The sequence below is a fragment of the Doryrhamphus excisus genome, linkage group LG20 (assembly GCF_037039965.1).
Source record: "Doryrhamphus excisus strain RoL-2023G ecotype Guam linkage group LG20, RoL_Dexc_Guam_v1.1, whole genome shotgun sequence".
Taxonomy (NCBI): Eukaryota; Metazoa; Chordata; class Actinopteri; order Syngnathiformes; family Syngnathidae; genus Doryrhamphus; species Doryrhamphus excisus.
In genome coordinates this window covers 1,868,729-1,890,249 of record NC_136376.1, presented here as the reverse complement: position 1 = coordinate 1,890,249, position 21,521 = coordinate 1,868,729, and the positions used below count along the sequence as shown (strand labels likewise).

Sequence of the window (21,521 nt, the reverse complement as noted above, 5' to 3'; positions counted from 1 at the left end):
GTCAAAATATTATGAGACAATCAGCAATCAGCTTAATAATAAAACAATATTGAGTTTCCACTTTTAATTTCATAATGAATCTAATTTGTTACAGAAGAGAGAAATTGAGTGTGATATAATGTGATATCCAGTCTATTTGTCCATTACAGCCAGAGGGCACAAAATGGTATTATAAATTGTCTTTTTTATGTTATGAATAGAAAATTGTTTTATAACAAGATCTTAAAAAGCAAGGAAAGGGGGAGAAGGGGGGCTTTGGGTGAATTCCGAAGTCTCTCTTCACTTAACGCAATGCCCGCAAACCAATCTCCTTTCTCATCACTTGACTGCTCACACTTATTACTTTCATATTCACTCTGGACTTTGCATTGAATTTTTATATCTGCGCTCCTCCCACAGGGTCAGACTGTCATCTACGATGTTGTCTTAGAATTACGAGGTAAACTTCAATCAGAGGCAGAAACCCGCCCCGCCCTGCCCCGCCCCACCCATGTGTGTGTGTGTGTTTTTTTTCTCTGTGTAGCAACAATATTAGCGTGCATCCCTCGCTATCCATGAGCACTCCCATATTGGCTTTCTGTCTCCTTACAATTACCACGTGTCTTACTGGTCCCAGGGAGAAGGCTGCTGGAAATCAATAGCGCAGTAATATTATCAACTGGAGGGTGAAGTCATGGGTAAGGGGGGGGGTAAGGGGCCGGGGGCGTCGATTTGCCTTTCTGCTAATGCACGCCGCGCCTTTATCTCCTTTTTTTATAGAGTTTCCCCGCCTCACCTGCACCCAGTAATGGCCGCCCTCTATATGCCGTTGGTGTTCTCATTCCCAACCTACACGCCAGCCTGGCTTCTTTTATTGGGAACGTGCTTTTGACCCCACGGCGCTGACCCCTCGGATGGCAAGCTTAACAATGACGAATCACTCGGCGGGATCATTTACATGCCCCCTGAACCCCATATTTGGGTCCATTAGAGAGCAAATCAAATATTTATGTTGTTTATTGGAAGTGCAGGGTTTCATCTCGCCGTGTGATTGTTTCATGCAAAGGTTGGGAGAGCGCGCTATATTAAGGATACGCCCGCCCGGGAAACTAATCTCGGGTCCGGCGTGGAGAGCCGTCTCACTGCCAACAACGCTTTGTATTCATGGGGAGACGGCGGCTTTCCCGCCTAATAAAGTCGTGTTTAACAACGTCTTTCAGCAAAAGACGCTGGGACTTTAAGGCGTGTGTTAGGGGTGTCCAAAGTGCAGCCCCGGGGCCGTTTGTGGACTGCGACACATTCAAATAACAGCAAAAATGAAACAAATCTGTCATGTTACAAGGATAATGTCAAAATATTATTAAAAAAAGTTGTTTTTTATGAGAGTAATATGATAATATTATGAGGAAAAGTCATTGTAGCTGCATGGAGTTGAAATAAAAAAAGAAAAAGACATAATATTACGAGAAAGTAAAATAAAGTCTGAATTTTTGGTAAAGTAGAGTGGGGGAAACTTCTCATGTTACAAAAATAAAGTTCAAATACGATATAATAATAAACTCTCTGAATTATTAGAAAAACATTGAGTTTGAAATAGACATCTTTTTTTGTAATTTCATGAGAAGGAACTCATGATAGAGGAAAAATAAAGTGGAAATATTAAAGAAAATACACATAATTCTTCTTTAAGCCAAAATAGTATGAGAAACAAACCAAAGGATTTTTGGGGAATTTTGGAAAATTGGGTTGACAAAAAAAAATAAACATTATGGGAATAAAGTCTAAACATTAGGGGAATAAAATCTAAACATTGTGGGAATAAAGTCTAAACATTATGGGAATAAAGTCATAATTACAAGGAGAAAGTTTGAATGGCTGGAAAATTAAAAAACAAAAAAATGACAGCAGAAATGGAAAAAAAAGAAATATTATTCTGAGCATAAAGTCAAAATATTAAGACAAAAAATAATAAAGTTGAAATATTTCAGAAAAAAAAGATTTTTTTTCCAAAAAACAAACAAAACAACGAATAAAGTTATCATTTTTATCGTTCAAGATGTCAATGTTAAATATTGAATAAAGTCAAAATATTATGAGAATAAAGTTATAATTATGAGAAGAAAATGTATTTGAAAAAAGCTGAAATAGTGACAAAAAAACCAGTTTTAATTTGAAAAAAATAAATTATATAAATATATTAAATATTTTAATTATAAACAAAATAGATATTATTATTATTATTATGAATAGAGAATTTACAAAAAGAAAGTTGAACTAGACAAAAAAATATTCAGAGAAAAAAATGCAATATTATGAGAAAAATAATGTTATTTTAGTTAGAATTTAGCATAGAATTTAAATATTAAATTCTGTTATTTTTGTAAAAGTCGTACAATTATGAGAAAAAAACTAAACAAAAAGTTGTGATTAAAATAAAACAGAGTGTAAATAAAATTTATAATATAATGGGGAAAAAAGTCCAAATATTATCAAAATAAAGTCCTCATAATACGAAAAGAAAATTTACAAAGATTATTTAAGAAGAAAGGAAAAAAGAGAATACGCTTTTTCCACCCATATGTCACGGCTGAGATGCAGGTTCTCGAAATATAAATATATGTACGTAAGTATCTATAAGTCGCATCCTTTCATTTTTCTGGAGAAGGTTCGAACTCCCCTCCGTGACGGACCGCAGCATTCCGCCCCTCGCATCGACCGGCAACTCGAGCCCAGTTAAAGAAGGTGGATATTAAAGGCGCTTTAGGTTTAGCGGCTAAAATTAGAGTCACATTTCATGTCAAGGTGTTGTGTCCCGTCTCCACGGGGACCGGCTCTAATTGAAACACTTCATATAGCCGCGCGCTAGCGCTAGCTGTGACGCTCTATTTCTCCACAGCGCCTCGGTCAAACATCCTCAGCGACCACACGGCCTGGACTTTATTAAATTGTCCGTTGGACGTTAATGATATTGCCGCGTTGCATGCTGGGATTTAATAGATGAGGTTTTACCGTGTTATTAAAAGTGGGAGGTGGCCGCCACTTGGATTCTTTCGGAACGGAACTAATCAGAGACATTATTACGCTGGACGCATCTGGAACGTCACTCGCCCAAACGGTTGGCGGCATGGTAGCAATTAGCGACGATTTTTATCAACAGGAAATGGAAGAATCAAAGAGTTTGTTCTCAGCAGGAGGATGATCTTCCCTCGTCAATATCGGCGAGGAAGCGACTTTTTTGACGCGGCTTTCAACTCCTTTGCCCAGGTTCAAAGGAAAACATTAAGAAAGCCAACGCATAATAACACGCCGCCTTTGTCTATTAGCGGCGCTAAGACTCGGGGGTTTACGGCGCGGGGTTCTGTAAACAAAAGATTAAACCAAATCGAGCTGCAGAAAATGAAAGGAAAACACGAGCGAGGTAATGAGGGCGCAGACGTGCCTTCTGACCAGATTACCATCGCCGCAGACTACTGGAGAGGAAACGGCGTGATTGAGCTATTTTACCGCACGGCGGTTTAACGCCGCTGTACTCGCGCTAAACCAATGCAATCATCATAAGCGGCGTCCTGCTGATGGCGTTGGGTGCAGCACTGACCTTTGGTAACCTTTCGGGGTCGCCGGGGTGTCTGGGGATGACCTTCTGCAGCCTCTGGAAGCCGTAGTCGATGGTGGGCTCGTTCAGGGCTGCGCACGAAAAAAGGAAGAGCGGCGTTAGAAGAGACGCTAATTGAGCAATCTGTTAGCGTGTACAGAAGAAACCATTTCAACAAAACCTCAGGGGTGACAAACCCTTTCATAAAGATCCGCAGCTCCGTGGGTGGCATGCGTGTGTGCGTGACGGGAAATGACACGGTTCCTCACGACACTCCGTGTCCCCGAGTGTTATTCCATTATCAGCCATGATGACCTACATCAGGACCCCCTCCCCTCCTTTTGTATCCGCCTGCGAATATTGACTCCCGCTAAACTTCTTTTAATCTAACAGAGCTTTAATAATCTGCGAACGGCTGTCCACACATTGATCTAGTGTAAGCCGCTGTCATCTCGCACTTCCGCGCCGACCCCGCCGCCGCCGCCGAGCGCGCTGTGATGTACGGCGGCGGATCCCGCGGAGCCATCAATCTTCCCCAGCCCTCAAATAGTAATCTGGAGCACCAGGCACATCGGGCCATGAATCAGGGCCACAAAGTAAATGAATCATAAGCAAGACTTTGGCGAGAACGGGGGCCGCTTTATGTCTGACAGTCCTAATGGGTAATTGAAGGCTTCCTCGCAGCTCCGCCCGATGCTAAACAACCATGTGGACGCTCATTCTGGGGAAGACGGAGAAGAGGGAGAAGAGGGAGAAGAGGGAGCGGGGCAAAAAGGGGGAAGGAACGACTTAATAGAGAACATCACTTCTCGATGTAGATATCATTTTCAGCAGAGTAACTCGGCCGAGCAAAGGCGCTCCATAAATCAATGGCTTTCTATGGAGACGAATACCGAGCGGCTGCCTCCATTCATCGTTCAGCCTGTAATTTGGCCCATCACTCATTACTCAGCATGTATTGGTAATGGTAATGGTAATGGTAATGGTAATGGTAATGGTAATGGTTTGATTTCATTTCAACATGCATCAGATTACAATTGAATGCATCCCATAATCAGTTCCCAGTTCCACATGTCCAAAAGGAGTAGGAAGAAGCAAAGCTTATTAAATCCTACCCCTCCATCTAATACTTTAACAATCAGTAACTGTTACTGTTATTTGTTCACTTCCTGCTTTCCTAATATAATTTAAGTTTTTTTATTTCATTTATAACATTTTATAATATTTATTATTTATTATTATTTATTTAGTTTATTATTTTTATTATGTATTATTATTATTAATTTGTAATTGGTTATGTTATTATTTTTATTATTTATTATTATTTATTTTGTGTAATATTTTTTATTATTTGTTTTATTATTTATTATTATTATTTTTTGTAATTGGTAATAGGTACATTGGTTATGTTATTATTTTTATTATTTATTATTATTCATTTTGTTTAATATTTTTTATTATTTTTTATGATAATTTTTTGTAATTGGTAATAGGTACATTGGTTATAGGTACATATGGTTATTATTGTTATTATTTATTATTATTTATTTTGTTTAATATTTTTTATTATTTATTATTATTATTTTTCTAATTGTAATAAGTACATTGGTTATAGGTACATTGGTTATGTTATTATTTTTAATATATATTATTATTGATTTTGTTTAATATTTTTTATTAATTTTTTATTATAATTTTTTTGTAATTGGTAATAGGTACATTGGTTATAGGTACATTGGTTATGTTATTATTTTTATTATTTATTATTATCATTTTTGCTTAATATTTTTTTATAAATTTTTTATTATTTATTATTATTTTTTGTAATTGGCAATAAGTACATTGGTTATAGGTACATTGGTTATGTTATTATTTTATTATTATTTATTTTGTTGAATATTTTTTATTAATTTTTTATTATTATTATAATTTTTTGTAATTGGTAATAAGTACATTGGTTATAGGTACATTGGTTATGTTATTATTTTATTATTATTTATTTTGTTGAATATTTTTTATAAATTTTTTATTATTATTATAATTTTTTTTGTAAGCGGTAATAGGTACATTGGTTATGTAATTCCAGCATTAACGCCACACAGCTCGCCAAACCGGCTCAGCGCCAGCGAAAAGAGACGAAATGGAGACACGTCCCGCCACACGCACCCACGTTGCGTGTCGGTACAAAAACCGGAGACCGGCGTCCGGTAATTGCCAGCTCGAGCGTGATCAAATGCAGCAATTATGTGTTCAAGCGTGGCGCTAATCGATAGCGACTCCGGCGCAGTCATATTCTACCGTATTTCCCTCACACGCCGCTGGAAACCTAATTTGACAGGTCATCATCATACCCATACCCCCCCAAACCCCCCCACCCAAACAAAACGACACAATGCCCGCCTCACAAAGTGGACAAACGCCATCTCCTCCTTAATAAAGGATTGATCGGCCATATTGATCGGACATGACAAGGCTGCAGCGAGGAATTCGCCCTCTTTCTTTGTTATTTCCAACCCTATTCTTACCCAACTCCCCCCCCCCCCACCACGCATGTGCATACACACCTGCCCGGCGAGCGAATGTGCATACCCCGCCAGACCCCGATGTAAATTGTGTATGTGTAAAAAGCACTCCATAATCAGGCCATCCATCATCACAGGCTGTCAGTGGGCGCTCTCAGGGTGATACATCACGCTCTCCTGTCCGCCGCCTCAGCTGGGGCCTGCACCAGCCGCCAGGCATGCTGGGAACGCAGCCTGAGCGGCGCTCGCAGCGGGACCAGACCCGGATCGGGAAGAGGTGCTCGGCGGGGATGTGCCTTTGCCAATGATAATGATGCCCAAACGGCAGAATTATGATTCATGCGATCGGGAAAGGGGATAGGATATCCTGCGAGAACGCGTTAAGTGCTTACACGTGTGCGATGAAAAACATCGGCGCTGGCTCGGCTTCCTGCGACGACGCGCCGCTCTCTCATCTATCACGGAGATGATCTTTGTAACAAGCGCGGCGTAATGAAATTGGTGACACGGACCGCCATCTGCTATTGATTTCATGCAAATGCTGGTGACAGCTGATGGAGACTCGCATTAGCGCTAAACGCCGCTGTCAGTTGATGAGTTGACACTTTTGTAGCGCCGCCATGTACACCGGCGCAGACAGACACAGACAATGTCGATAATCCTGGACGAGCTGCTGCTGATGTATACCCGCCACTTATACGCCGGATGGGAAAGAAATGCTTTTTTTTTTTTTTTTTTTCATTCGCGGAAAGATTTCCTTTCATCTTCTCGAATGATTTGAGCTTCTCGCTTTTCTTTTCGGTACCGCACACGTTGACAGCATCCTCGAGGAAAAGCAGCGCCGCCTCGTTCTTTCGGTGTTTGCGTTCACTACAACTACATGACCAATTTCGGGGGAAACCGCATTGAATTTGGATGTGGATCCAGGATTTCCGTACTTTTCTATGCATTAACACTTTTAATTCGATTTTAATTCGATTTAAAACGATCGGACTTGGCGGCGGTCTGCTCTCGACTGAGTTCCTTTTCTGCTTTTTCATTGATTAATTGATTAATTGAATGTGAATTGTGTGTAATTAACTGTCAATTCATCACATATTGATGCAACTCGGAGGGAACCAGTGTGCAGTACGAGTCTGCCACCAGCGGGGGCGCTGCCGATTCACTCCCAATTGGAAGAAAGCACAACGAGAGAAAATTCATTCGTTTTCTACCGCTTATCCTCACGAGGGTCGCAAAGCGGGGTGCTGGAGCCTATCCCAGCTGTCTTTGGGCCGAGGGGCGGGGTCCACCCTGGACTGGTGGCCAGCCAATCACAGGGCACAAAACGCAGAGGAAACTTTATTTCAGCCTAAAACTGATCAAACTTTTTTTTTTTAATGACATTTACTATTTTGAGTAATTGAGTAAGGCGACTATAGGGGTGCTATTTCATGTCTAGAGGGCTCTAATAATTCATTCATTCATTTTCTACCAAGGTCGCAGGGGGTCGCTGGAGCCTATCCCAGCTGTCTTAAGGGCCGAGAGGCGGGGTACACCCTGGACTGGTGGGCAGCCAATCACAGGGCACATATAGACAAACAACCATTCACACTCACATCCATACCTATGGACAATTTGGAGTCGCCAATTAACCTAGCATGTTTTTGGAATGTGTGAGGAAAACCGGAGTACCCGGAGAAAACCCACTCATGCACGGGGAGAACATGCAAACTCCACACAGAGATGGCTGAGGCTGGAATTGAACCCGGGTCTCAGTTAACAAGTTAATGGTGTTATATTAGTAAATAAATAGTTATTTTCATGTAAAGCAACCATTTGTGTTGTTTATGCTGGAGCCTATCCCAGCTGTCTTCGGGCAAGAGAGGCGGGGTACACCCTGGACTGGTGGCCAGCCAATCACAGGGCACATATAGACAAACAACCATTCACACTCACATTCATACCTATGGACAATTTGGAGTCGCTAATTAACCTAGCATGTTTTTGGAATGTGGGAGGAAACCGGAGTACTCGGAGAAAACATTTATATACAGTATATATATATATATATATATATATATATATATACAGTATATACACTACAAGCACAACTGGATTCAGTCGCATTAAAACACAAGAAGACGCCATATTGTACGCTAACTGGGACGTAGATAAAGAAACACGGCCTAACCGAGGTCCTTATTGTCCACTTCAGTTTTTAAGCCTGGCTTTAGGCCCCATGTGATGAAATCGTCCTTGTTTGGAGGATATGACTGAAGAAAGGGGGGGGTGGGAGTGTGTGGGGGGGTAGGGCGTGGATGCCCCATCCTTGCTGTGATGGCTGCAACGGAAACATGAAACCCTCCACAGACATCCCATAAATCCCACCCAGGGTGGGGAGTCTAGCCAAGAAGGGGGTGAGTCCAGTTGAGGGGGGGGGGGTTGAAAAGGGCAGTTATGATACGGGGTGGTGGATTGTTGTCTATGTGGGGGGTGTGGTGGTGGTGCGGTGGTGTAGTGTTTTGCTGGCACGTTCCAGTCACGCCCGCTTCCCGGCCCGCGGCCAATCAATACCACTTTCCTGTTTTAGAGGTGGGTAATTATGAGGTGGAGAGATTGTGTGACCTTTCACCCCTGCTGCATTACCGGCCTGATATTAAGATAAATTGCCTGATTTTGGGTAAACATATGCTGCAATTCAAACTGTCAGCACTGGTTTGCTCAGGGATAATTTGTATTGATCTCCTGGCTTCTTCCCCATTTTGCTTACTGACCTCACGGATAATTAGAGAAAAAGAGACACGGGGAGGTAAGGCAGGACCTGCATTTGAATACTTTGTAGAGCAGATGAAGAGCACCGAGGGAGGGGGGGCGCAGCAGGGAGAGGGGAACATTATGGACTAATAGAATTTTCATTTTGTTCTCTTCAAATTTAGACAGGTTACACGCTCTGTCCAATTACGGCGCCGCTTGTGATCCAGATAAGAGATTGAATTGTTCCAACCGAGCGTTCCGTGGTTATTAGATTAGAAATTGTCATTTGGAAGAAAAAAAAAAGCACCATTCCCGATGATCCTGCCTTTTAGGAATGCTGTTTTGGTGGAGTTTTCTGACCTTCTCGCTCTTCCGAGCCGGCGATCAAGTTTCAGAATATGAAGAAATGGAATGCATGACTCGGTTCTGCAGCTGCGACCGTATCGCTTCCAATTTTTGTTTTGAATCCCGCGCACGCGTGTGAGCAAACGGTGGACGGGATCCAGTGGAATTCCGCAGTCTGGAATGTGCACTTCCCGATCTTGTTTTGGATCGGACGCCCTCACCGATGAGCCAGCTGAGAGAAACACGCCGGTGCCGTCGCTCCTGCCGAGGAACAAGTGCGTGACGCTGCAATACGCCACCGAGTGCCCGGCGTCCATATGGAAAACGGGAATATGAACATAGGGAAATGTTTGAGCGGGGCAGTAAATTTAAGGGAAATTGTTCCTTGTTAAGTCTGTGAGCCTGAATGGAAGCTCGCGCCCAATCCCGGCATTCCTGCCAGCCATTACAGCTTATTACGATAACTCTATCTTTCCAGGAGATAAAAACCTAGCCTTGTTGCCATTTGCCAGCTATTACTTTCGCTAATTATACTTAACTGCTTCGAGCTTATCTCCACTCCTCCTACACCGTTGAGCAGTTATTTTTTTTTCGCTTCCCCCTTAACACAAATTAGAGGTGGAGTGGGAGTCGGAATCGGGGGGGGGGACAAATAAACAGCACAGGCAGAAGTTCATTCAAGTGTTATTGCATTTGTGACTCGTCAAACAGCGCGAGCGAGCGAAGCCTCCGAGGCACCTGCGCACATCTGTTAGAAGGAAGCGAGAGCCCCGGATGCCGAGTTTTGAGCACGCATTCCGGTCATAAGCTCATCTCGCCGAGGTCTGGAGACATCCAGAGAACAAGAAAATAAGGCTTTCACAAGTCAATCCATGATGCCATGCTTTGGACTCCACAGCAGAAAAGAGAGCAGAAGACAAGCATGCAGATGAAAACACCAAAGACAAATTGCCGTTTTTTTTTTTTTTTTTGGTTCTTTTTCCACTGCAAACCCACGCAGAGCAAACCTCATCTGCCTTTGACACTGACCACATCATCTCCATCCACGGTAGGCAGTTAGCACCGAGCGATTCCACCTCCAGCAGCCTCGAGATGGAACAGGAAATTAAAATTTCAAAGATCTGCAGTTAAGATAAATCAATGCAGAGAGATCAATGTTCATTGAAATTTCATGAACTTTGAGCCAGTACAGATGAAAATAGCAAGACGGTTACAGAGCGTGGCAGATATTGCCCCCTGCAACAGATAAAATGTAATTAAGACGGTTAAAAGGGAGCAATGATAGGGACCGCACATCCATAATTCCAACACCGCCTTTCTTCATATCGCCGGTATTATTAGAAAACGCCAAAGACACCTGTTCAATCCCCTTAAATGACATCTCAAGTATGTGCGCCGGCCTCTCGAAGGACAACGGCGGTGGACCCCCCCCTCTCACACATTACCGGCCAGCAGAAATCAAATGGGTTCCCTTCACAGCTGATTGCGAGCGCAAATTAATATTGTAAAATGAAGATCAATACATGGACGGGGCGCCGATCGATGGCGGCTAAATTACGAGCGCGTTTTCCCCCTCATTCAAGATGAGTTGTGTTTTCCTCCCAAAGTCAATACCGCGCTGCCTCCCTCATTCATTTCTCAATAAACTTGCCGATGAATTTCAATCAAAATGCGGCGATGGGGGGCGGTTGAGTGGGGGTCGGGGGTGGGGGGGGGATCACGGATCACTGGCAAAATGGGGCAAGAGCACGAGAAGGGGAAAGATCCTCGTCTATCAAGATCACCCCCTCCTCCTCGGCTGTCCGTCTTCGCCGCGTCGGAGGACTGATGCCGTGACTCGGCGAGGACAATCCATTACAAAACACACCTCTAACGACACTGCAGGGGGGGGGGGCAAAAAGTGTGTCCAATTAAAATGAAATCAATGAATGTGGGAGAAAACACACACCCGGACTTTCATCTTTTTTTTTTTTTTTTCCTCTCTGAAAGATACCCACAATGCACTTCGCATGCCCGAGCAGCAAGTACTTATTTCAATCAATTTCCCGTAGCCGCATTTCACAGGTCACTCGCTGATAGCACGCCGTGGAATAATGCCCACTGTGTGCTTCTCCAAGCCTACCTGACAAGCTGCGTGACAGTGGGGGAGCGCGGCCACGTGTCACGTCAGCCCCCTAATTGGACACAAGGACCTTCCTCTGCGGGACCTTGTCGCGCTCCACGCCGGCTCACAAGGCCTTCAAACGACGGGCCCGTCTAGCTTGGCAGTCGGAGTCCGCTCCTCTCCCGCCGAGCCGGCGCTAAATACCTCGCTTGTAATGAGACAGGCAGGTACGGCTATTGGATAACACGGCTTGACACATGCTACTAGGCGGCTGCCAACTGGTTACAACCCACTTGGCTGCGGCCGTGACTTTTTATTAACGCCGAACACGGGCCTGCGGTCATAACTTATATCATAATCATACTGTATATGCAATTAAATGTATTTACTTGAAAACACGATATCTTTGCAGGGCAGTAGGCAACGCCTCATTTGATGGCGTTCCCAACCCAACCCTTTGGTACAGGAAATGAAAAAGGAAACTAATCTGATCAGTTTTGGAATCTCGGACTTCAAAACGGAGGGTGGAGAGAAGACCTCAAGGATAGGCTCGGTTTATCAGATAGAAACTCAAAGAGGGTCCAAGACCAAGATTTGGGTGGTTCTAGACATCCGAGAAAAGGAACTCGAACAATTAGTCGTCCGGAAACATCAAATATAGACCTCGTCCTCGACGTCGGCTCCAGCCCTGTGTTGTTTTTCCATCCTTTTACCTCGCTGACACTTCCTGATCTCCACGGCTATCGAGTGAAGCACACATGACCCCGTTGTCCTGCGCGTTGATGAATGACTGCCTCATACCCGTTTTGTCAGATTTTGGTGCAGCCGAGTCGATAGCGTCACCTTGACGAGCAAAGTTTGCGATCCATCAGCCCCCCTCAAGGCTGTCTGGGATCGCATCTCAGGCCTGGCAAAGCGCAGGCGCTGCATTGGGGGGGGGCATCTGCTCCGATTCGGAATCCTTCAAGCAGCACGTCGCCTGCTTGTGAGGTCGAACGAATCCCGCAACAAAAAAAAAAACAAAACACTTGACTTGTACTAATAGCCGAGAAGCCACGCTGGTCACCAAAGGTCTGAAGACGAAGCACCCTGTCAGGGCCCGGCTTGGGAAATTAGCAAATAATGTTCCCTTCCCCCTGACAAATGTGTGACAGCTCGCCTTCGCCAATCATCCTCTCCTAACGTTATGATGCATGTCCCGGATGCCCACTGGAGGATACAGGCGAAGTTTACTGACCCTCAATTTACCCGTGACAAATGGGGGTCCTGGTAAATGTGCGTTTTCTAGGGCGCGGAAGGGCTTCATTTTAAGCAATGGCGGCTACGTGGATGTCACTGATTAGGATAAATAGCGTCTGAGTGTGTTAGGACTGCTTGCGGAGCCACATTACCGGGGGTCCGCGTTGTTGCCCCCTGGAGGGGGCGCTTTGGCGGAAAACTGGGCCGTGATAGAAAACCAAAAGCTCTGATGCAATTAGGAGATTAAATTGGAGAAATTGTTTTTATTTATGATTTTCTCTTTGATACAGTGCGCCGTAAAAAAAAAAAAAAAAAAAAGGTTACGGTGCCGCAAATGAGCTTGAAAATGTTATTTTAAAAAGCGCCTGATCACACTCGCCCCCCCCGCACCCCCCGCCGGTTGAGAGAGTGTAATAAAGTATCGACTGGAGGTACAGCTCGGACTTTCTCCTTTTGATTTTCTACAACCTTGCTGACAGTCGGTTGGAGCCGTCCTGTCCTGACCAATGGATAACCAATACATGGATTAGACAGAGGACAAGCTTCCGAGCTCCGAGGGGACAACACTTTGTTGAAAGCTAAAGAGGTATAGACTGTAAATGAGCCCGCAGGACTTTGCTGTATAAAAAAAAATACACGGCACATATGAACTCCTCGGAGCGGCCGTGTAACGGCGACCTGGTGAACTTTTATGTCCTTTTGTCTGTTTGTCTCGTTAGTGTTAAAAAACGTCCGAGAGGAAATGCCAGCAGGAACATTCGACACCGCGGGGTGCTCTCCTTCGGAGAATGGATTGTGAGTTTTGGAAGTGGTTTGGAGGTAATAACCCGAGTTGAGGACGTGCCCCTCTGCTATTGCAGTTGACTCTGGGTAATTTGTGGTAATTTCTTTGAATTGGGTGACTTACATTTCCACAATTAGGGTGGCGGTGCGGAAGAGTCAAGCGTGGAAAGGGAAAAAAAAAAAAAAAAAAAAAAAAAAAAGCACGGCTGGGGCCATACGACATCGAAAACCACACCTTGACTGTTTTTTTTTAAGGAAGTAAACTTTTCTCAGTTGCACGATGGTCGAGTGGTTAGCGAGTAGACCTCACAGCTGGGAGTTTGCATGTTCTCCCCGTGCATGTGTGGGTTTTCTTCGGGTACTCCGGTTTTCCTCCCACATTCCAAAAACATGCTAGTTGCTAATTGGTGACTCCAAATTGTCCATAGGTATGAATGTGAGTGTGAATGGTTGTTTGTCTATATGTGCCCTGTGATTGGCTGGCCACCAGTCCAGGGTGTACCCCGCCTCTCTTGCCCGAAGACAACTGGGATAGGCTCCAGCACCCCATCGTGACCCTCGTGAGGATAAGCGGTAGAAAATGAATGAATGAATAAACTTTTCTATTGATGAAAATGTGTCATTTTTTCACAGCTAATGTGAGCAGGATATTGAGACATAATTTAATTTTTTTGTTTTTTTATATTTTTTTGTAAATTTAAAGCTGGATGTTAAAGCTTTATTTATTTTTTTTACTATTATTTTTTATTTTTTTATTATTATTTATTTTTATCCAAATGCTACACTTGAAAAGTTTGTGATACAGCATAACATACTGTTTTAGTAAACATAGTGTGTTTAGTAAATGCATATTGCTTGTGTAATAAATAATCTTTAACTACAAGAAAAACAAAAAAATATCGCCTTGTTAACAGTATCGTGATATATCGTGATGTATCATGATATATCGTATCGCCAGATTCTTGCCAATACACACCCTTTATGTCAAAACATCATCGCCACCATCAAACAAAACCTTTTATTGCATAAGTCATCCATCATTTAAGAATATGCAAGCATGTCTTCCATAACATCTTGAACACAACCTAAGGCTTCAACGAAGCGTCATTTGCCGATATCACTAGCCTAGCCTCAAACATAACCAAATCCACAGAATCGGTCCCAACTCCTTCTCTCAAGCGTCAACCCTTGCGATCCACAGGAAAGAAGCAGCAGCGAAGCCGGACCCCCCCCTCTCTCTTTTAATTCACTAATCAATTGTACCACCATGGCCTCCAGGGGTAATTGTATCTTTCCACTCGCTGCAAATGTACCGAGAGAAGATGGAGCGAGAATAAACGGGGGGCGAGAACAAACTCGACAAAGATAGAGAGAGAAAGGGGGACACGTTTCCTCGGTAAAACCTGATGGTAATCGTCCCAATCCGCTTAGCCTCTGTGACTAATGGGGTCTGTTCTTTAGGGACCTGGCACTTTCACCGGGGCGCTATAGAAGCCATTAATGTCTTAACTTATACACCTTCTCAAGACTGCGCGCTAACACATGTACACACACACACACACACACACACACACTCTCGTGCACTCCCAGGCAAACAGGCACACTACACTCCTGTTTCATTATCCCGCTGCCTTGTTGGCCTTTGCTCCGCTCCTGCTAGGGAGGTTAAACGCAGGAGAGCGGGGCCAGACTGCACGGTTGGAGGAGAAGGGGACGCATGGCTGAAGAGAGGGGGGGGTGTGAGGAGCGAGGGTCCGGGGAGGGTCTTGATGAGAAACAGCTGCCCCTGGATGCAGGGATCTGGATGAGGGGGCGAGCACCCCCCCCCCCCACACACACACACACACACACACGCACACACACACACTTTGCAATTCTGCCCGTGCTCAAGGCCAGGGCTGCACTTCAGGGCCGGGGGCGGTGGGAGTGGGAGTGGGGGGGTTATAGTGAGAGTCTGTCCATCAGAGCCGCAACAGACAGAGGCTTCCAGGTCAGACAGGCTCTGACCTCTTCCACCTCCGTCTCCTCAGCAATGATGACAGATAAGACCGCCGCTTCCTTCTGTTAGCCAAGATAATCAGATCCCTCACTTTTAGTGCCACGCAACACCTTTCTCGCTTGTTACGTACTCCTCTCACAAACAAAATACACACACACAGAAGCTGAAACCAAGACCCAAATATCCAGAATCTTAGCCACCAGATGCCCACATTAAGACTTCACTCAACTGAGAACGATGAAAGGTCAACAAATCCTTCTTCGCCCATGCCTCACACTTCCGAAAAGTTCTACGGAAGTCTGTGAACTACTTTTTTCCAAAATCCTGATCTTTCATTAGTATCGTCACTAAATTCTACACCGAATATTGCAGTTTTTTCCTTCACCTATGCCGCACCTCTTAGGTTTCTTGGACCTTATTGTCATTCTTAGTCATTCAGTCTTAGTCATTCAGTCTTAGTCATTCATAGTCTCTCAGCAGAATGCAACCATCTTTTCATTTTAATCAGCAACAAATTGAACGGAATTGTGTCGTTTATTCCTTCAAAACTGTTCAGATGGCTGCCCGAAATATCCGAGTTTTCTTCCTTCAGCGCACACCTCTAAAAAGTGTCATGGAACTTATTGAAGTACCGTATTTTCGTGGACTATTCAGCGACTTTTGTTGTTAGAACTTGCCTTCCGAGAGGACGTAACATCTGTTTTGGTCAAGTAGTTTGTAAAATAAATTACCCGCAAAAAAATGCGACTTATACTCCAGTGCGACTTATGTATGTTTTTTTTTTTTATACCTAATTACTGTATTTTCTGGACTACAAGTCGCTCCGGAGTATAAATTGCACAAGGCCAAAAATGCATAATTACGTAGAAAAAAAACATACATAAGTCGCACAAGGCCAAAAATGCATAATTAGGTAGGAAAAAACATACATAAGTCGCCCCGGAGTATAAGTCGCACCAGGCCAAAAATGCATAATTAGGTAGAAAAAACATACATAAGTCGCACAAAGCCAAAAATGCATAATTAGGTTGAAAAAAACATACACAAGTCGCACAAAATAAAAAATGTATAATTAGGTAGAAAAAAACATACATAAGTCACACTGGAGTATAAGTCGCATTTTTTGCAGGTAATTTATTTGCTTACAATGCTTATTCAGCTACACAAAAAATAAACATGAACACAAAAGGTGTCCAGTGTTTATGGAACATAAACACTTTTTCATTTATACTCTGGAGTATAAGTCACAGGAACAGCCAACCTATGAAAAAAAGGGCCACTTATAGTCCGGAAAATACGGTACTTCTCTCGCATAGTCTTACTAACTATAAAATAAAGCTATGAAATCAAATAGTTTGTCACTCTGTGGAGTATAACAATCAACAACAATTAAATGTTTTTCCTTTAAAAAAATCCAAATATGCTTGTATGTGTTCTTCCTTCTAACAGAGTGTCAGTGAAATAATCCTACTGACTAACAAACAAATAGTCATGTCCGTACATCGCAACAATGTTGCATTTCAATCAGTGGTTTCAACAAAAATCCACATCTGGCTTAACGTTTTGTATTTTCTTCCTTCGGCCTTGCCCCATCCGTCGTAAAAGTTTCACGGAACTCTGAACGACTTTCCCCCGTAAGTCTACTAACTAACCAACGGCCATGACAACAACTCCACTATCAGTCCGTCCGACACAACAGTGTTTCATTTAAATCAGCAGCTGCTTCTTTTAAAATAATCCAGATATGACCGAGAAAATTCCGTTTTCTTCCTTCGCCCCGTGGCCCACCCTTCCTGAAAGTTTCCCGGCGCTCCGTTAACTACTTTCCCCCATAATCCGACCGACTAACAAACAAACGGCAATGAAAACAAGTAGACAGACACTTCATTTGAATTGGTAACATAAAACCGACACTCTTCTTTCCAAGGTTTCTGCTCCCAAACGACCCAAAAGCGACAAAAACAGAAACCCAGCCACCCACCCCCACCGACCCCCCCAACCGTTTCCCAACAGAAAGCTCGATCTGTCTCGTATCAATCCAGATAAAGACAATTGGCAGCATGAGTCATCCTGACAGCTTGAGTTTAACAGAGCTCGGCAGCGACCTTGTACATCAGAAGGTCAGAGGGGGATCGGGTTGCACTTGTGGAAGCCCCCCCCCCCTCGCCCCCACCCCCATCAAACAGCCTTTTTCCTCTAAAACAGTGCAGATCTTGCATTTTTTACATTGAGCCAAGGCGAGACCTTGGTTAGTTCATTACCGGAGGCTGAGAAAGGAAGGTTTTGACTCACCAGTGTAGACAAATCTCCCAGGGGCACCTTTGCAGAACTGCTTGGACTTGTAGGACAGCGTGACTTCCACAACGCCGGGAATGTGCCGAGGTGGAGTCTGGACGCGGATAGCGTGGGGAGTTATCAGCTGGATTAGAAAGGAGGGGAGAAGAAATAATGAGCCCCTCCGCAATAACAAAGCCGGTCTTGTCAGCGTCGGGCGGAAGCGCTACCTCGCTCCATACGAGCATGGTGCCGAACACGACTTGTAGGCCGTCAAAGAAGTTGTCCCCTATGATGATGACGGTGGCTCCTCCAGTGGTCCATCCCTCGCTGGGGCTGATAGCCTTGATGCACGGGGTGGCTGCTTATCCAAGACAAAGAGAAGAGCAAATTCAGCACCGAGTCTTTGACACGCGGTGGCCATTGCACATAGAAACGTTAGCGCATCACGTCTACATCCGGCCCTCACAAAGACATATCATGGAGATTGCCTCTACGGGGGAGGAGGAGGGTGGAACGGATAGGGGTGGGGGGGATATGATGGATTTGTCCTTTAAGGCACGGGAATCAAAATCATTTATCAGCGCGGCGGAGTGGTGTAGTTAAGCAGACCCTTCAAATGGTTGACTTCACAAAGGCTAAACGCCGGGCTCGCCAGGAAAATGATTTGATGTTGCAAATGACGTGTCAGGGCAAATGTAGACATCGGAATTGATTAAGCGCATGCCGGCGTGTACAGTAAGATTTCAAAGTTGGGGCCCGTTGTAAATGAGTCAGGAATAGACGGCGTTAAAGTGGAAATGACAAGCGCAAGCTTTGCTGCTTCATGTTGTTTCATTAGCTTTTGTTCTGCGTCGCAGTGCTTTCGGCTTTCCCGACGTCGACGCTCATGAATTATTCACACTTTGTTTTTCTTATCTGTTTGTCTCATTGGTTCAGTCCACTCGGTCCCGCGGATATCAGAGAAAAATTTGGATAAAATCAACCATGTCTCATACAAGATATCCATTTAGTGTTATTTTGGTAGTTTACCTCATAAATCCTGCTAGCTAACAAGCAAACCAACAGCCAGTCATTCTACACAGCCAAAACTTCCCAATGAAAAATCCTGATGACAAACAGTAGATAGTCACTGAGTAGATTTGCTAATTATTTTTCTTTAAAAAAAATAATCCAGATCTCCTCTGAAAATCTACGTTTTCTTCCTTTGCCCCAGTCCCGTACCTCAGCAAAGTTCAATTAAACTTACTTGAATAGTTTTCCCCATACTCCTGCTAAGTAATAAACAAACGGCTGTGAAAATAAGTAGTCACTGAGTAGACTTACAATTTTTTTTCCTTAAAACAAAATAATCCAGATCTCTTCTGAATATCTACGTTTTCTCCCTTTGCCCGATTCCCGTACCTCAACAAAGTTCAGTGAAACTTACTTGAATAGTTTTCCCCGTACTCCTGCTAAGTAATAAACAAACGGCAGTGAAAATAAGTAGATAGTCACTAAGTAGACTTGCAAATTATTTTCCTTGAAGGAAAATAATCCAGATCTCCTCTGAAAATCTACGTTTTCTTTCTTTGCCCGATTCCCGTACCTCAACAAACTTCAATGAAACTTACTTGAATAGTTTTCCCTATACTCCTGCTAAGTAATAAACAAACGGCTGTGAAAATAAGTAGATCACTCAAACAATCTTGTGTCTTCCTTTATAAAAAAAAACTCCAGTTTGCCGTTGATTATATTATTATATGCTATTAACAAACGAATGGCTCTTATAACTAGCTCGTCACTCAATCGAACACATTTTCTTCCTTGGCCCAAGCCCCATACCTGCCGACAGTTTCTTCCAACGTATTTTAGTAGTCTTCTTCACAATGCTGCTAACTAACAGGCAAGCAGCCATGGCAACAGCTAGATGGTCTAGATAGTCTAGATAGTGGTTCCACAGAGAGCAACAAGGCTTTACTTTAATCAGCACCACATTCTACATACAAGTTGGTACTTTCTTCCTTAAGTTAAATACAGTTTGCTGGTTTCTTCCTTTGCTAGCTGTAATCCTCATAACACACGTCCGAAAACTAAATTGTGCCGTTTTTTTCATTGAAAAAAATTGTTTCTTTCTTCGCCCAAGGACCCCTAACGCCAAAAAGTTCTGAATAGTTTTAGAATTAGAATTCAGAGAATTAAAAAAAAAAAAAAAAATCAGGAATATTCCTGTATCCTTCACCTACACCTCCAATTCCGTAGCACTTAAGTCTGCCATTTTCCCTAAAATTTGAATCTGCACCAAATTGTGCCGTTTCTTCTTTGAAAAAAATTGTTTCTTTCTTCGCCCAAGGTCCCCTAACGCCAAAAAGTTCTGTAGAACTCCTTTGAATAGTTTTTCCCATAGCTAACAGCTGATAAACTACCGTGGAAACAACTAGATCGTGACTAAGTAGATCGGAACAATGTTATGTTTCAATCAGCAAGCTGTTCTTAGAATTAAAAAATTAATAAAAAATCAGGAATATTCCCGTATCCTTCACCTACACCCCCAATTCCGTAGCACTTAAGTCAGGCATTTTCCCTAAAATTTGAATCTGCACCAAATTGTGCCATTTTTTCTTTGAAAAAAAATTGTTTCTTTCTTCGCCCAAGGACCCCGAACACCAAAAAGTTCTGTAGAACTTGTTTGAATAGTTTTTCCCATAGCTAACAGCTAATAAACTGCCGTGGAAACAACTAGATCGTGACTAAGTAGATCGGAACAATGTTATATTTCAATCAGCAAGCTGTTCTTAGAATTAAAAAATTAATAAAAAATCAGGAATATTCCCGTATCCTTCACCTACACCTCCAATTCCGTAGCACTTAAGTCTGCCATTTTCCCTAAAATTTGAATCTGCACCAAATTGTGCCGTTTCTTCTTTGAAAAAAATTGTTTCTTTCTTCGCCCAAGGACCCCGAACACCAAAAAGTTCTGTAGAACTTGTTTGAATAGTTTTTCCCATAGCTAACAGCTAATAAACTGCCGTGGAAACAACTAGATCGTGACTAAGTAGATCGGAACAATGTTATATTTCAATCAGCAAGCTGTTCTTAGAATTAAAAAATTAATAAAAAATCAGGAATATTCCCGTATTCTCCAATTCCAGAGCACTTAAGTCAGGCATTTTCCCTAAAATTTGAATCTGCACCAAATTGTGCCGTTTCTTCCTTTAAAAAAAATCCTGTTTTCTCGACAAGGCACGGGAATTAGTCAAGAACAGAGGCTGTTAAAGTGGAAATGACATGCGGTCGGCGTCGTTGCGGCTTCCATAACGTCAATGAACGCTCATGAATTATTCACAGCGATTTTTTTTTTCTTCCTGTTTTCTGTGATCGATTCAATCCATTTCATATTGTTTATTATTACAATGCTTTTCATCCGTTGTGACTCGCGCGGCAAGGGTTCCACCGTACGTCAACCGTGCGACTTGTTATTATAATCTAATTTGAGTGATCTGGCGCCTCACATGCGCCGTCGTTTGATGCATTACCTTAATATGGCGCTCGGCACGACGCCATGTTTACCGCAGAAATAGCATGACAGCTATCCATAAAGCAGCCGCATCAGATTTAATCTATTTCCATCAATATCTTTTGGAATATACAATGAATTACAGGCGCGTTTCGCTTTTTTTTTTTTTTTTTTTTTTTTTCCCGCCACCGCTGGCTGGCTTCTTTCTCTAAACCTCGATTATCCTTTCCATCCAGTGAGTAAATCACAGTCGGGCCGTGTTGTATGGATCACCTCCGACAAGACATCTCCCTTTGTTTGCCTTGCTGTTGGGCCTGTACGGGTCATGTTTGCCATCTTTCCCTGCCCATAACGTGCACACACACACACACACACACACACACACACACACACACACACACACACACACCGGTACTACAGGGAATCTGACTTTAACAGGCGCTGTTGACTTC

General features: G+C 43.2%; 2 protein-coding genes across 7 annotated transcripts in view; one reads left to right on the top strand and one right to left on the bottom strand.

The window, feature by feature from the left end:
• Nucleotides 1-21,521, bottom strand: part of LOC131107791 (transcription factor COE3) — a 115,255-nt gene that overhangs the window by 15,041 nt on the left and 78,693 nt on the right. For 4 of the 6 annotated variants that reach the window (XM_058058101.2, XM_058058104.2, XM_058058102.2 and 1 more), the window contains exons 9-11: nucleotides 17,804-17,937; nucleotides 17,592-17,718; nucleotides 3,575-3,663 (exon numbers count right to left, since the gene is read on the bottom strand). In XM_058058101.2, the coding sequence (XP_057914084.1) occupies nucleotides 3,575-3,663; nucleotides 17,592-17,718; nucleotides 17,804-17,937 (350 nt within the window). The remainder of the gene's footprint in view (nucleotides 1-3,574; nucleotides 3,664-17,591; nucleotides 17,719-17,803; nucleotides 17,938-21,521) is intronic. The other 2 variants (XM_058058103.2, XM_058058106.2) reach the window with 1 other exon arrangement.
• The window catches only part of LOC131107793 (methylated-DNA--protein-cysteine methyltransferase), a 108,861-nt gene that overhangs the window by 76,775 nt on the left and 10,565 nt on the right, over nucleotides 1-21,521 (top strand). The gene's annotated exons all lie outside the window — the stretch shown is intronic.